At 58.2% G+C, this 14,063-nt stretch overlaps 1 protein-coding gene across 2 annotated transcripts; it reads right to left on the bottom strand.

The window, feature by feature from the left end:
* Positions 1-334: 334 nt before the first annotated feature.
* SHH (sonic hedgehog signaling molecule) lies at positions 335-12,954 on the bottom strand. Of its 2 annotated transcripts, XM_033193527.1 has the most exons (3): positions 12,165-12,954; positions 6,652-6,913; positions 335-4,072 (listed from the first exon to the last, which is right to left on the bottom strand). In XM_033193527.1, exons 1-3 carry the CDS (start codon positions 12,471-12,473, stop codon positions 3,246-3,248), a joined length of 1,398 nt encoding a protein of 465 aa, XP_033049418.1. In that variant the 5' UTR covers positions 12,474-12,954; the 3' UTR covers positions 335-3,245. The 2 variants fall into 2 exon arrangements, with proteins under 2 accessions (XP_033049418.1, XP_033049419.1); XM_033193528.1 differs by lacking the exons at positions 6,652-6,913; positions 12,165-12,954 and adding an exon at positions 4,254-4,780 and having other exon boundaries at positions 2,172-4,072.
* Between the last annotated feature and the right edge of the window lie 1,109 nt (positions 12,955-14,063).

The raw sequence follows: 14,063 nt of genomic DNA, 5'->3' as shown, positions 1-14,063 counted from the left end.
TGCAGGCCCGCTTGCCTCCCCGGCAGGCGCTCTGCTGCTTTCTTGCCAAATCTTGCAACTGACCAGCATTCCCTGCATGTCTGCCCCATGTTTCCCATGTGGGTGTAATGCTGACAGCTCTGTCAACTCCCTCAGACAGTGGAGTCACGTGCCTGCCTCCTTGCACCAGTAAAAAGTCCCAAAGCCTGACCAAACCCACCCATTGAGAGAACGGAGTCTATACGCTCAATAAGAATTTCCTTCACATTCCCAGCACTACCTTGTGGAAGACGATGAGAAACACAGATGACAGTTTGGGAGCGGGTTCTGCCACATCACAGACACTGAAGAGAGTCTCTGTAATTTCTTTAATTATTCAAACAATAGAGCACAAAGATAACAGTTTCAAGTACATTCTGATACACGTTTTGACAGGAATAGATATGCATTTAGTCATGAGGGAGGCTGGCAGCAACCACCAAGCGTACATTTTGCACAAACTCTTGGCTCCGTCATCCCTGAATGAGAAGTCGGCCCCTCGTCCTGGCGGGGCTGGGTTGCACCCTCTTGACGCCCTGTACCTAGTTTCTCTAAGCAGTGGTTTCCTTTCCTTGCCTGTGAAAAATAATTTTAAATATAAAGCAGTGGACGGATCTTAAGAAGACGGACCAGGAGGGCTGGGGAGAGCACCCAGCAGCACGGACACTGCCACCGGGCCTGTCCAGGAGGCAGTGCCACCCAGGAGTCAGGATTTCCCATCTGGGTGAGGACAAGGTACCCCAGTCACCAGCAGAGCTGCACCATGGCCTCAGGCACCTTGGGGCTTGGTCAATGACCGGCTTCTCTCTGACCATCTGGGCCACACGGTCACATCGCCAGGTCTGTCAACACAGCCAGAGGAGCTGCTGTGCCCAGTGCTTCTGGGTTCACTTTTGACTGACTTGAAATTATACCCAACCGCCAAAAGAACAGAAACCATCACACTTCCTCCGAGATTGTAAACATCAGCCTGGAACCTGCTGACCACCTAGAACACTAAAGAAAAGTCTTTTACAGAAAATGGCTGAGGACTGCTCCTGCGCAAAGGGCCCGGCCCTGTGGAGGCTCCAGAGACCCTGCGCCATCCACCTGGGCACACGCCCTCCCCGGAAGGTCACTCAAGGGCAGACCCTCAGCAGAGCAAACCTTCAGGGACTGGTCCCAGCCTCAGGAGTGAGCCCCTGCCAGGTGGGGCTGAAGTCTGTTCACTCCCGCTCCCTAAGCCTGGACCACCTTCCACACAGGCTCCAGCTGCTAGGAGGCCCTGAGCTCACGCAGCGCGACCCTTCCAAGGCTCAGCCTGCTCAGATAATTTAGCCCAAAGCACAAAGCATGGCACACATCTTCCATAAGCCAAAGAACTGGTAGTAGTCCTCCACCTGGGACCCTGACAACCGCCAAGGGCAGAGACCCTCTTGGCCTCCAAGGCAGCATGAAGCATGGAAGGACCTTCCCCAGCCCAGCACCCACAGCAGCATGCTCACTCAACAGGGATCAAAGTCCACGCCTGACTGCCATGTCACACAGACAACCAGCGTAGCCTGAGGACCTCAACAGCAGCCCCAACATTCCAGCGACTGGCCCATGCCACTGTGGGCTTGCCACTCGGATTTAAGGGGACCCTCAAGAAAAGAGGATAGAGCTTCAGAGAAGATCAAACCTGGTCCTCTCTTCTAAGGATGCTTTCTGGAAGGGGCACAACAGGACCTCAGAAAGCAGCAATGAGCCTCTTCCCTACAGATCACAGACAGCACAAACAAGGTCAGGCCAGGGGTCTGCCCAGCAACCACACACAGGAGTCCTAGGAGAAGGTTCTCGGTGGCCGTCCCCAGGCCACCTCCTCTGGGCTTACACATTAGGCTTTGCTAGATAAGGGGTGGGGTTAGGGGGACAGCACAGTCCCCACGGGTGGCACCCCCAACCTTTGGGAGCGTGGGAAGAGCGTCACACAATAAATACAAACAGAGCGGAGGTTTCTCCAGCCATGAGAAGAAGTTGGTTTGTGTGCCTACTTTGGTTACCTAAGTCAGTCAGTCTGAGTTCACAGTATAAGCAACACATCTAAATCGAGTATTGGGAGCGCCTGTCAGCACTAGGTTTCCCGAACAAAGAAGCCAAAAAAACAAAAAGAAAAGGGGCTGCAACAGGGATTCTTAGTTATCAGATACTAAGCGGTCTGTGCATGGCACATTTTATTTCTATAAAACTATTACAAAATATTCAAAAATACATTTTAGTAAATTTACAGCAGTTATTTCTCAATTTATTAATGCAAAAACATCCTTTTGTTTTCTCTGTACAAACTGCAGGCTCCATCCTCGTGGGCTCATCACTATGTGCGCTTTTAAAAAATATTATTTTCTAATAAATTCTTTGAAGTTAAAAATAACAGAGTTCTTCCAGTTTGTCAAAAAAAAAAAAAAAAAAAAAAAGCAAAGCAAAGAAAAGTGTGTGTTGTGTGTGTGTAACAGTCTTGGCTTCCAAGAATGTGGCAAAATGGTGAATACAAAGGGAATATGAAACCATAAAGACAACAGAGGAGATGGCTGTTACATCGGAAACTAGTTAAATTAAAATAATATATTTTCATATTTTACACTATTTCAAAAATGAAATGTAATTCAGTTAAGTATTGATCTCTCAAAAAATCTAATTTACAATTCTGTGTATAAAAATATAATTTGTGGACCCCCATGAAGCACGTTTGAGTTTGCACTTGCTGAGAAGCAGGAGATGGAAGGGAGGGATGGCGGGGACAGAGGTTTGCTTTCTGACAGCCGGGACAAGGGGCATGTAGAAAAATAGACTCTGAGCAGGTTGCTTGGCCTCACAAAATAATCTTTTCCCCGTGAGTACAGTTCACATGATCATAATAAATTATCCAAGAAGCAAACTATTTAAGGCTCTTGAAGGTCCGGTTCATATTATTTAAAACATCTATTCATACCAAATAAATAGCCAGGAGAGGAGGAAAAATAACCAAAATAAAACAATAACCAAAAAATTCAAAAAATATATATCAACTAAACACAACAACAAAACTTCCCGGGGTCCTTGTTTCCTTAGAGTCTACTTTGGACTGTCCTACTTTATTATTATTATTATTATTATTATAATTATAATAACTCAGTCTGGTTCGTGCGCCTTTTCCGAGTGTCTTTTTGCTTTGCGTTGCTGTTGCTGCCCCGCCCCGCCCCCTCCCGCGCCCCTCCCCGGGCCCCCCAGCTTCAGCTGGACGTGACCGCCATGCCCAGCGGGTGCAGGGCCTCGCTGTCCAGGAGCCAGGTGCCTATTTGGTAGAGCAGCTGCGAGTACCAGTGGATGCCCGCGGTGGCCCCCGCACCCGTAGCGTCGGCCGCACCTGGCGCAGGCGGGGGTACTCGGCTGCCACCGCCCCCGCGGTCCCCGCCACCGCTGTCCCCGCCGCGGTCCGTGCGCGCGGGCGCCAGTGCAGCCAGGAGCGCGTGCGCCAGGCGGAAAGGCGCGAAGGCCCGGTGCGCCCAGCCGTGCTCCTCGATGACGGCGTAGCACGAGGCCAGCACCCGGTTGATGAGGATGGTGCCCTGGGCCGTGAGCGGCGCGTAGGCGCCCGCGGCCTCCTCGCGTAGGGTCACGCTGTGTACAGCGGCAGGCAGGAGCCGGCGGTCCCCGTTGCGCTCGGCCACCACATACACGCGCTGGCCCGGGCGCACGCGGCTGGCGAACAGCGCCCGATGCCCCAGTGCGCCCTCGGAAGGCGGCCCAGCGCCTGAGAACGCCTCGGGCTCCGCGGCGGCAGAGTCGTTGTGCGGCGCCACGAAGAGCAGGTGCGCGGCGGTGAGCAGCAGGCGCTCGCGCGGCTCCCGCGTCTCGATCACGTAGAAGACCTTCTTGGCGCCGTCGTCGCGGTCCAGGAAAGTGAGGAAGTCGCTGTAGAGTAGCCGGCCCTGGTCATCCGCCGCCAGCACGCGGTCCCCGGGGCGCAGGTCCTTTACCAGCTTGGTGCCGCCCTGCTCCAGGTGCACAGTGGCCGAGCCCGGGAAGCAGCCGCCCGATTTGGCCGCCACCGAGTTCTCTGCGGGTGAGGAGAAGGGAGAGAAGAGAGGACAGGGCATTGAGTTCCGAGAGGGAGGCGCGTCTTGGGGAGGAGGGCGCACGCTTGGTGCCCGCGCGCCTAGGCTAGGGATGAGCTCAGCGCTGGGCAGGGCGATTGATTCCAGGTGGGTCCCGCACAGACCTCCCTCCCCCAACCCCACCGCCCCAGGGACAGGATTCCGACGCAGGCACATTCCTTAACGACTCTCTAAGTCTGGGCTGGCGGTGACAGAGGTTGGCTGGCGTTTCCTGCAGAGGCCGGTGACACTCCTTCCTTCCGCCTTCCTCCAACCCCACCCCCAGCTCCGCACACACCCCGCCTCGCCGCGAATCCATCCAGAGGGTGTTTGCTCTGCACTTGGATTCCTCTGGAAGCCTCCTTGAGCTCCCGCGGGCGCCGGGCGCACCCTCCTTCCCTCCCGCCCCGGCGCGGGGCGCGGCGCCTGCTCGCGCGCTCAGCACCCGGGCTGCGCGGCGGAAACCCCTGGCCCGCCGGCCCGCCAGGCCGCAGCACCCTGCCGCGTCTCGGCGTAGGCCTGCGGAGGGGCGGGGGCGGGGAGTGAAAAATAGCTGCAGTAGTTGTAGCAACTGGACAAACATTCCAGAGATTGGCCGAGGTGTGAAAATCCGAGGCTTGTGTGGATTTTCTAATTAAAATCCAATAAAGGGCCCAGCATTGTCATTGTGATTTCTGGGATAAACAGGAGACACTCTTGGAAGCGGACACTTCCATTTTCTCCCCTCCCTTTTCTCAGCTCACTCTCTCCCCAGCTCGCGGGCCTCCCCCTCCCTATTTGCTCAGGTGCAAACCCCCCCGTGTGCAATTCACAAGCACTATTTGCACAGCCAGGCCTCTCTTCCAAGCACTCAAGATGTGTATTTGAATTTTAAATGGCGGGGCCTGTTCGGAGCGCTGGAAGCTCCGAGTCTCAAGGCCCCTTGGCTACCCGCTTTCTCGAGCCCTCTGTCGCTCTCTGAGGCTCACTGTCCCGAGGACAATAATTGAAGTTGGGGCGGAGCGCAGGGGGCCGGGGAGGAGGGCGGGGAGGGCCGTCTTCTTTGCATTCCAATCTCTGGGATCATGCTTTTTGCAAATAGAGATTGCCAGAAAGAATCTTCCTGCTGGAATTACAGGGGGCTTTTAATCTTCTCATCGGTTTCTCCGACATGAAGTGCGGGGCTGGCCGTTGGAGGCCCTCCGTAGCCCCCCGGAATGCGACCCCAGGCGCTGGCTAGCCCGAGTCGTCGAGTCGCACGGCCCGGCTTGACACACTGCGCCCCGCGCCCCCGCCCGTGTGCGCAGAATGCCAATGAGCGGCTCCCGCGCCGCGGCTCTGCTCTCCCGGCGCGATCCGGCGGATGGATTAGCGCTGCTCACTTGGGAGGAGGCCTCCGGAGACCCCCGCTAGGGGGACCCCGAGGGCAGGGAGCCGGGGAGGAGGTTTTGCGCAGGGAGCGCCCTGGGTCCAGGGGCCGCCGCCGGGGCCGCGAGGTGGGGGTGCCGCCTGCCTCCCTGCGGCCCGGAGCTCTCTGGGCCGCGCACCCGCCCCTGCCGTCCCCGCTCCACGCCTTTGCTTTCTGTGGGGACGAGAAGCCACGCTTGCCTTTACCTACAAGTGTGCCTTGACACCTTTAAAGTGTTTTCCTACTAACATATTGCCATTAACTTGGAATTTAGGAGACAAGCAGGGAAACCTGGAAGGGGGGTGAGGAAGGCAGAGTTTCCCCGAAATTCACCGTGAACGGCTTTGCTAAACGTGCCAATTTATGCGGGCGGAGGAGAGCGTTGTGCACACAGCCCCAGGCCTGAGGTTCGCGTGCGCGCGATGGCGCCTCCTCTACGGCTGTTCCTCGCCAGCAACAGCGTGTGGCGTTGCAGGCCCAGAGAAGGCAGCCTCACGCCGACTCGGGCCGGCTTTCCGGGATTTGCCCGCCGCCCAGGGCGTCCCAGCCCGGCTCCCAATAGGAACGCAGGCTTCCGGCGCGCGGCCTCCAGATGCTGGAGGTGGTTACCCCTGGGTTTACTGCCGCCCACCAGGCCTCTCCCCAAAGGCTCAGCGAGTGAGCGAAGCCAGCTTAGGATCCGCGGGCGCCCGGCGGGGAGGAGCCAGGACGCGGGCTCCGGGGCAGGACAGACGCCCCTGCGCTTGGGACAGCCGGTGGGGGCAGTTGGTTCTTGAGCCCTAAACGAGAGGAAGGAGCTCGCCCAGACCTGGCTAACCGCGCAGGGCTGCCTTCCCTCGCCTGGAAGGGCCTAGCGCCCCTCCCCCAGTCACGCTTTCCCACCCCCTGCAGTGGGGGCTCCAGAAGCGGGCAGGAAGTCACAGGACCCCACCTCGGGTCATGGAGAACTTTGGGCTCTGTGGCCTCAAAGGTAGGGGTGCGTTCGAGGGGCCGGCACCTCACAGGGCAGGTTCCCACCGCGGAAACGCAGTTATCGCCCAGTGCCCCTGCTCCTGGCCCTCAGCCTCCCCCTACGTTTCTTTTTCCCTTGAATTAAGCCGGGGGTCTGCCAGTGGCCTTCCGTAGGGGCGGATCCGGGGTTCAGGGCCAGCTTACCTGCTTTCACCGAGCAGTGGATGTGCGCCTTGGACTCGTAGTACACCCAGTCGAAGCCGGCCTCCACCGCCAGGCGGGCCAGCATGCCGTACTTGCTGCGGTCGCGGTCGGACGTGGTGATGTCCACTGCGCGGCCCTCGTAGTGCAGAGACTCCTCTGAGTGGTGGCCATCCTCGTCCCAGCCCTCGGTCACCCGCAGTTTCACTCCTGGCCACTGGTTCATCACCGAAATGGCCAAAGCGTTCAACTTGTCCTTACACCTCTGCGAAGACAAGGGGACCCCCACCGACGGACACGTTAGCCTGGGCGGCCGCCACCCCTCCCGGCCCCTCCGTCAGCCTGCCCTGCCCAGTCTCAAGGCGCGAGGGCCATGCGGAGAGGTGGGGAGACGGGGGTTGGAACGGCCCAAACACACGGAAGAGCTGAGCCCCGGGCTGGGGAAGAGGGGCAGCATTTGCGGAGGAGCATGGAGGAGCACGTCCTCTCAGAGTAGAGCTGAGGGCCTTTCTCCAGGTCCTGAAACAGCCGATGCTCCTAGCGGGGCCTAAGAAGCAAATAAAGTTTCTCTGAAACAAGTGACCTGCATGTTTCAGACATCAACTCCGGGACCCTCCAGGGGGACCCTCTGGGCTACCCGCCCCGCCCCCACGTTGCCCTCCACTTCCAGCCCCCCCTTCTGCGGCCCCTTTCTCCACCTGCGAAGGCTCCACCTTCTCTCCGCGTAGAATCCCTCACAGCAGGCCTGACAGATACCTGGGTGCAAGTTCCCAGAAATAAAGAAAAATGCACTGTGCGTTTCTTCGAGAATTGAAGGCCTTGCATTTATTTGTCTCAGGCCCTAACCCTATCCGAGGCAGAGGGGAGGCCAGAAGCCGCTGGCGGGGCTGCAGGGTGGTCGGGAGCCTAGGTGGAAGGCGGCTAGGTGAGTTACCACTTGCAGCACAGGCTGGGGCCGGGACAGACATTCTTTATCTGGACAGCCACATTCTTTTTGCCCGTGGAACTCTTTTCTGCCTGGCTTTTCTGTGGTCTGATTGTGTTTCTTGTTTTCTTTAACCTGTTCCCTTCCTCCCCTCTTGTTTTCTTGGCCCCAGCATAGAATGGTGTCCAGCAAGTTTGAAGAGCAAACTGAAGAGGTGGAGGGAGGGGGAGGGGTTTGAGAGGAGGGGGAGGGGAGCCAGGAAGGCCTGAGGTCTCCGAGTCCTCCGCCTGGGGAGTCTCCCAGGAAGTTGCCTGGTAGGAATCAGGAAGCACTGACTAGGCAGATGCAGACGGGGTTACCTGACACTCAGATTGTGGGGGTTCCCTTGGGTCACTTTCAGATAAGGATGCGACAGAAAGCAGTTGAATCCACTGTGTGTGTTTGTGGGGGCACTGACTTGCTTCCTGGATGTTTATCCTGCTGCTGCTGGTGGGACACGGGATTTAAAGAGGGGGAACTGGCACAGATGACGATGGTGGCATCCCCCAAGAAGCTGCGCCAAGTGGAGGCCCAGAGGCAATTTCAAGGTGACTGCTGCAGAGGGTGGGGCTGACCTCTAACCTCCTCCAGTCTGGAAGGATGCTCTGCTTGGAGTCTGGCTGTCGCGATGGAAGGACAGCTTCTGTCCAGGGCCCTAACTGTAGCGTGGGTGGGGGGACTCTTTCCAGAGGGTGGGGCGAGGACGCCGGCCCCACTGCTGCCGCGCTTTAAGGGGACGTGACAAATTGCGCAACAGGAAAAGTCCTGTGTATCTGGCAGCAATAAAAACCAGTAATATGGTTGTAGAGTTAAACATACAACAACTGGGGGTGGGGTAGGGCTGGGGGCCGCCCTGGTAACAGGTCAGTGCCTGCAGGTTTCTGGGCCTGCCAGCAGTTACAGAAAAAAAAGTCGGAAGGGCAGAATTTGAGTGAGGTCATCTTGAGGATTGAACGCGTTTTACATGAAAATCAATCAGTAAACCAGGGTCAGTTTAGAGCTGTGATGTGAGGCCCGTTGCGCGCAGGCGCACACCACCAACACGCACACGGACCCCCCATGCAAGCCCCCCACCCCACCGCAGCTCCCTCCCCTGGGGCTGCGCCGATGAAGCTTTAAACAGCTTCCCAGGAGGGCAGCCAGGGAAAGGGCGGCAGGGTGAGGAGGACCCGGCCCCCAGCTCTGGGAACTGCGCCACTTGGGCAGGCATGGAGGACCCTGGGCAGGGAGACCCGGGCCTAGCCGGGCCGCGACGGGAGGTGGCTGCACGGGTGAGGGGCGGAGGCCGAGGCTTGCCGGAGTTGGCGCCCCCGCCCCTCGAGCCCTCCCCCGGCCGGGCTCCGTGCGGCCTCGGCTGGCGGCCTCTCCTCCGCCCGCGCTGGGCGGGATTGTCGCAGGCAAAGCCGGGAAGCCCAGGCCGGTTATTAATTCATTGGGTCGTGTGCCGCGAATCAAGCCCGACTCTGTGCAGCCACCGTGAAGCCCAGCAGGGCCGCCGGGGCCGGGCTTTGTGTCGGCTGAGGCCAAGTTGTTCCCCAAGCCTGAGCTCCTGCCCACCTCCCTGATCTGCGAGCCGCGCCGACTGTCACCGCCAGCAGCCGGTGGGCTTCCCCCAGCGCGGGGGTGAGGGCGTCCCAACTTCAAAACAGCCCCAGCCCCCAAAACGCACCTCTCTCCACTGTCCTTTCCCCACGCTTGGTGGAACAGCCCCTCCCCAAACCCACACCTGAGCGTCTTTCCTGGCGGCCCCAGAGCGCACAGGAGATCTATTTAGTGTGGCGGCTCGGGACCCTACTCCAGGCTTCAGATCCGGCCCTCGGGCCTCCTGCCCCCTAGGACCCCCTGGCCGCCAGCACCCTCGCCTGGCACCCTAGGCCAGCGCGGGGAGAGCGTGTCTGTCTGCGCTTTCCTCTCCCGGGTTAATATTAACCGGCAGCTCCTGCGTTCCAGAACTGCTCTGAAAGTTCCACTGGGGACGATCTCGCCATGGTTGAGGGACTTGGGCGGCAGTCACATTAGAGAGCCAGAGACAGGGAGGGAGACAGAAGAGGAGGGCCACGCAGCTGGGGCAGAGCCTAGGTGGTTATTTCAAATGAGGGCGTCCGAGCAGGCTCCCCAAACCTCCCGCGGGCCTGGGGCTCCCCTGCCTCCTCCTTCACCCCGCCCCTGCCCTCAGCACCCGAGCCTCCGCCTTCCCCATCCCTTCCTCCCCCACCCTTAACTCCTGGAATCAGGAGAAGGAAGGTAGGGGAGGGATCAACTGGGGGTACCTCACAGACTGCCAGCCCCTACCCCCTCGGTTTTAGGGGACCTTTGTGGGGTCTGCCTGATAATCCCGGCCTGGCTCTCCCCACCCAACCCCCACTGGGGCCGTCCTTCCCCCTCCTTTTGTGTTGGGAACGGGAATAGCCACTGCCCAAGGAAAAAAGTATTTGTTTTCGTTTCGTTCGTCTGAGGGAAGTTGACAGAAGGTCAGAAGTTCAAATGCTGCCTGTGCGCGCGGCGGCGAGAGTGGCCGGGCGCGGGGCCGCTGGGCCCTGCGTCCCCGGGCAGGGTGGGCGGGGGTCGAGGGTAGGCCCCCTGTCTGGGGGCTCCGGCTGGGACGCGGAGGCCCAGAGGCCCGGCAGGCGGCGGACTGGGGAGAGGGGCGCGGCCCAGGGCAGGCCGGCGGAGCCCGCGCTGCGCCCCGGTCCCTGCGCGGGCGCCCCCATCTCCGCGCCTCCGCCGCCGGGGTCGCTACCGCGAACCCGGCGCTGCTGTTAGCTCCTGCGTTGCCTGTGCTTCGGCGCGTGGAGCGGCAGAGCCCGGCGGCTCCAGCCCAGCCCCGCGCGCGCACTGAAACCCTAGCCGCGGGGGATCGATAACCCGGGAGTAAGTGGGGCTGCATGCGTCTGCCTCGCTGCGCGGCTCTGCGCGCTTGCAGCTTTGCAGCAGGGCGGCAGGGCCCGAGTCCTGGGAAGGGGTGCGAGCCCAGGACCCCTTCTGTGGTATTGGCCTCCCGCGGAGCAGGGCAGAAGCTGACCCACTCTGGCTCTGGGACCTCGGGTGTCCACGCCCCCGCCGCTCTCTCCGCAGCGCCTCCCTCCTATCGGGTTCCGAGGGACCCTGGCAAGTCCCCTCCTCCGCAGGGAGCGAGGGTGACGAGAGGATGGGCGCCCCAGGCTAGCCGGAGAACTCCCTCTAGCCAGCTGCACACACCGGGCACCCCGTGGCCCGTGCAGAGTTAATTGTGGATCGCGCTGCTCTCTGGCACTGGCGCGCGCTTCCACACTCGCGGTCCAGATTTAAGGTGGTCGGGAGCAAATGAGGGAGAACAAGGAAATCAGGACCATTTCCCATTCCTCTCCTTTCCGACAGCTGGAGCAGGCTACCTCGCCTGCTCCTCGCCTTTCTCCGCCCCAAGCAAGCCTGGGAATCGGGTCGGGGAAGCGGGGCGGCCCGGAGGTAGCTCCTCTCTCCCTGCCGTCTGTACCCTCCCCCTGCACTTGCGCCCCACCAGCGCCACTCCATCAGCCGCTGTGCGCACCTAGCCCTAAAGGTAGGACTTGAATATTTTAATAGGGCAATAAAAAGGATGTTGACCTATATTTGCAAGGAAACCCATTTCTGGCTTCAGTTATACGTGCATGGAGTTTCAGAAAGTCTAGAATTGGCTGGGAGATTGGCAGCTCAGAAATCTCAAAGGAGGTGGGGAGAGAGAGAGGAATTCATATTTTGCTTAGCTTCCCCTCCCCCCACACTAATATTTATTCTCTCTTAATTCTTATGCAAGCAGGTTGAAAACTAAAGTGATGCAATGCCAATAAGTTCTAAGTCCCTCCCCTAAGGTACCTCGGGCTTGGAAGAAGGAAAGAGCATCCTTAAAGAAATATCAATACGTTCACACTCTGATGGGCACAATTGCGGACATGCAATCGCAAAGCCAGCTCTGCGATACAGCCAGGGACCCAGGGACGGGCGGAGTCGCCGCTGGAGCCCCTGCCTTTTGTCAGAACTGCCTCCTGGCTTTTCCAGTTGAGAATTCTTTGGTGGGGAGGTGTAGGGTGGGGGTTGTAGTGGGAAAGAAAACCACAGAGGCCACGGGAAACGTGGGGGCCCTGAGCTCCAATGCCCAAGGCTATGTTCGTTGCACAGTGCCCAGAGGCTACTCCGTGTTTGTGGGAGGGGGATTGCCACCCTCTCCTTCCATTTCCACTCCTGACTTGGAAAGGGCCGACACCCCCCAACTGAAGGTCTCCCCAAGTTACAAGCCAGGGCAGAAGTAGGATGGGGAAGGCCGTTGTAGCAAGACTCATCAAATCAGGGCCATAATGAACCACGTCTGTTACCGTCCTCACCCCCACCACACCCTAAACTTCTCCAGCTGGACCCTTGACCTCCATTCTCCTCCAGGAAGAGGAAGAGATGGGGGGCGGGCAGGTGGGTGGGGAAGAAGTGGGTGAAATCACCTTCCTATCTGCCCGAAGAGCAAACAGAGTTTAGTCTGGAAGTGTTGGGCTTCTCATAACCCCCAGGAAAGCCACACATTCCACGCCCGGCGCTGGGTTCCTACCTGAGTCATCAGCCTGTCCGCTCCGGTGTTTTCTTCATCCTTAAATATGATGTCGGGGTTGTAATTGGGGGTGAGTTCCTTAAATCTCTCGGAGTTTCTGGAGATCTTCCCTTCATATCTTCCGCTGGCGCCTAGGGTCTTCTCAGCCACATTGGGGATAAACTGCTTGTAGGCTAAAGGGGTCAGCTTTTTGGGGTGCCGCCTCTTCCCGAACCCCCTGCCCGGTCCGCACGCCAGTCCCGAGCACACCAGCAGCGAGGAGACGAGGACTAGCAGCAGACATCTCGCCAGCAGCAGCATCTCGCCCATGGAACTGATGACTTCCGAGCTGTCCCCGTGCGGGTCCGTGCGCGAGTGCGCGCGGCGGGTGTGTGCGTGTGCGCTCTCTCTTGCGCTCTCCCTTCCTCGCTCCGGCTCGCCCGCTCGCTCGCTCCCTCGCTGGCTGCCTCGCTCTTTCTCTTCCTATATAACCTTGCCCGCCGCGGCTGCGGGGCACTCTCCACCGCTCCCCACCCAGACAGGGGCTGGAATGGCAGGCTGCCGGCCGCTGATAACGGAACACATCGGAGTTGGGTCGCGAGACAGCAATCAAAAGACAAAAAGAGTCTGATTTTAAATGGTAGCAAGCCTGGAGAGCTTGTGAGAGAGGCTGCCTTTAGCACTATATTATAGCTGCCAGGGGCGCATCTGATTGGCCAAAGCCGCACAAGCTTGTCTTCTGATGTTAACCCTGAAGAAGACTACATTTTTTTTTTCTGTTGCTGCTGTTGCTTTATTTTCACCTGAAGGCTTCGAGTTTAAAAAAAAAAAATCTTTCCCGAGATAAAGGTGGGCGGGAGGGAGGAGCGCATGTCTTGTGGAAACAGCAGTCACTCCCGGCTTTGTGTACACCCTTGTGTTTCCCCCTGACTTTCCCTGGAATGGTAGGTGCTTCAGTTAAAACCAACTTAAGTTTTTAAAGGACAGTTTAACGCCCCCCCCCAAGCTTCAGTCATCAAGCACAGAGTCGTTCACACATTTGAGGGGCACAGCTGCCCAGCTGTTATTTAATTTTTCTTCCCCAGGGACTTTAGAGTGCAGGCTCCTTCTCCCTGCATTTTGAAGAAAGAGGACTGAGCCTCTCCTAAAGACTCAGCCTCTGTGGACCGAGGATAATTATGAGTGACCATAACTTAAAGCACCGGTATTTGAAATGCTTTCAGTGCCTTAGAAAAATGTAAAAATAGTGTTCTTTTATTGTGCTTCAATTAATACTTTTTTTTTTTTTTTTTTTGTAGAGCTCTGCAAATGGGATGGAGGCGTGCTCAAGGGCAGGTACAGAGTGAACTGCAGGCGTCAGGGTGGATGGGCAAAGTAGGTCTGGGGGCTGCACTCCAGCACAGAGGAGAGAGTGGGGGTCAGTGTGTGCACTGGGTGTGTGGAGGCCATTGCAGGGTGTGTGGGGGGGCAGGCGAGTAGGCGAAGCTGTACTCACACAACCCGCACGATCGATCAGAGCAAAGTGCAGAGCCAGGGATGAGCTGAATGTGGAATTCAGGCTCCTTGCAAAGCTGGCCTTGTGTGGGGGCTCAGCAGGCCACCAGCCTTCAGGCACAGGAGCCACCAGGTCCTAGGGGCCGCAGCCCAAGGGGTCAGGGGCCCTGGGGGAACAGTGTTCTGGTTAATGAGGGGCTTCCTAGAAAGAGGGCACAGTGCCTAGGAGTCGGCGGTCTTTGAGTCTATAATCACCTCACTTTTTACAGAAAAAGTGAAACAAAAAAAATCTCAAAAGTTCTAATTAAACCAGGAAAATAAAATTTGAAGGCCCCCAACCCTGTTTTTTTTTTTTTTTGACAGATCATGCCCTCCCCTCCTCATCCCCCATCCCACTCATGTACAATAATTCCTCTAGCATAGGAT

Source organism: Trachypithecus francoisi, unplaced genomic scaffold (genome assembly GCF_009764315.1).
Source record: "Trachypithecus francoisi isolate TF-2019V2 unplaced genomic scaffold, Tfra_2.0 Lachesis_group4, whole genome shotgun sequence".
NCBI classification, from domain to species: Eukaryota; Metazoa; Chordata; class Mammalia; order Primates; family Cercopithecidae; genus Trachypithecus; species Trachypithecus francoisi.
The sequence above is the reverse complement of the archived record's forward strand: the minus strand, read 5'-3'. Positions and strand labels throughout refer to the sequence as shown.

Coding starts and splice junctions, on each gene's coding strand:
- SHH (XM_033193527.1), bottom strand. CDS start 12,473: ATGGGCGAGATGCTGCTGCTGGCGAGATGTCTGCTGCTAGTCCTCGTC. Junction 6,914..12,164: donor CGGACAGGCTGATGACTCAG/GTAGGAACCCAG, acceptor TTGTCTTCGCAG/AGGTGTAAGGACAAGTTGAA. Junction 4,073..6,651: donor CCACTGCTCGGTGAAAGCAG/GTAAGCTGGCCC, acceptor CCTCACCCGCAG/AGAACTCGGTGGCGGCCAAA.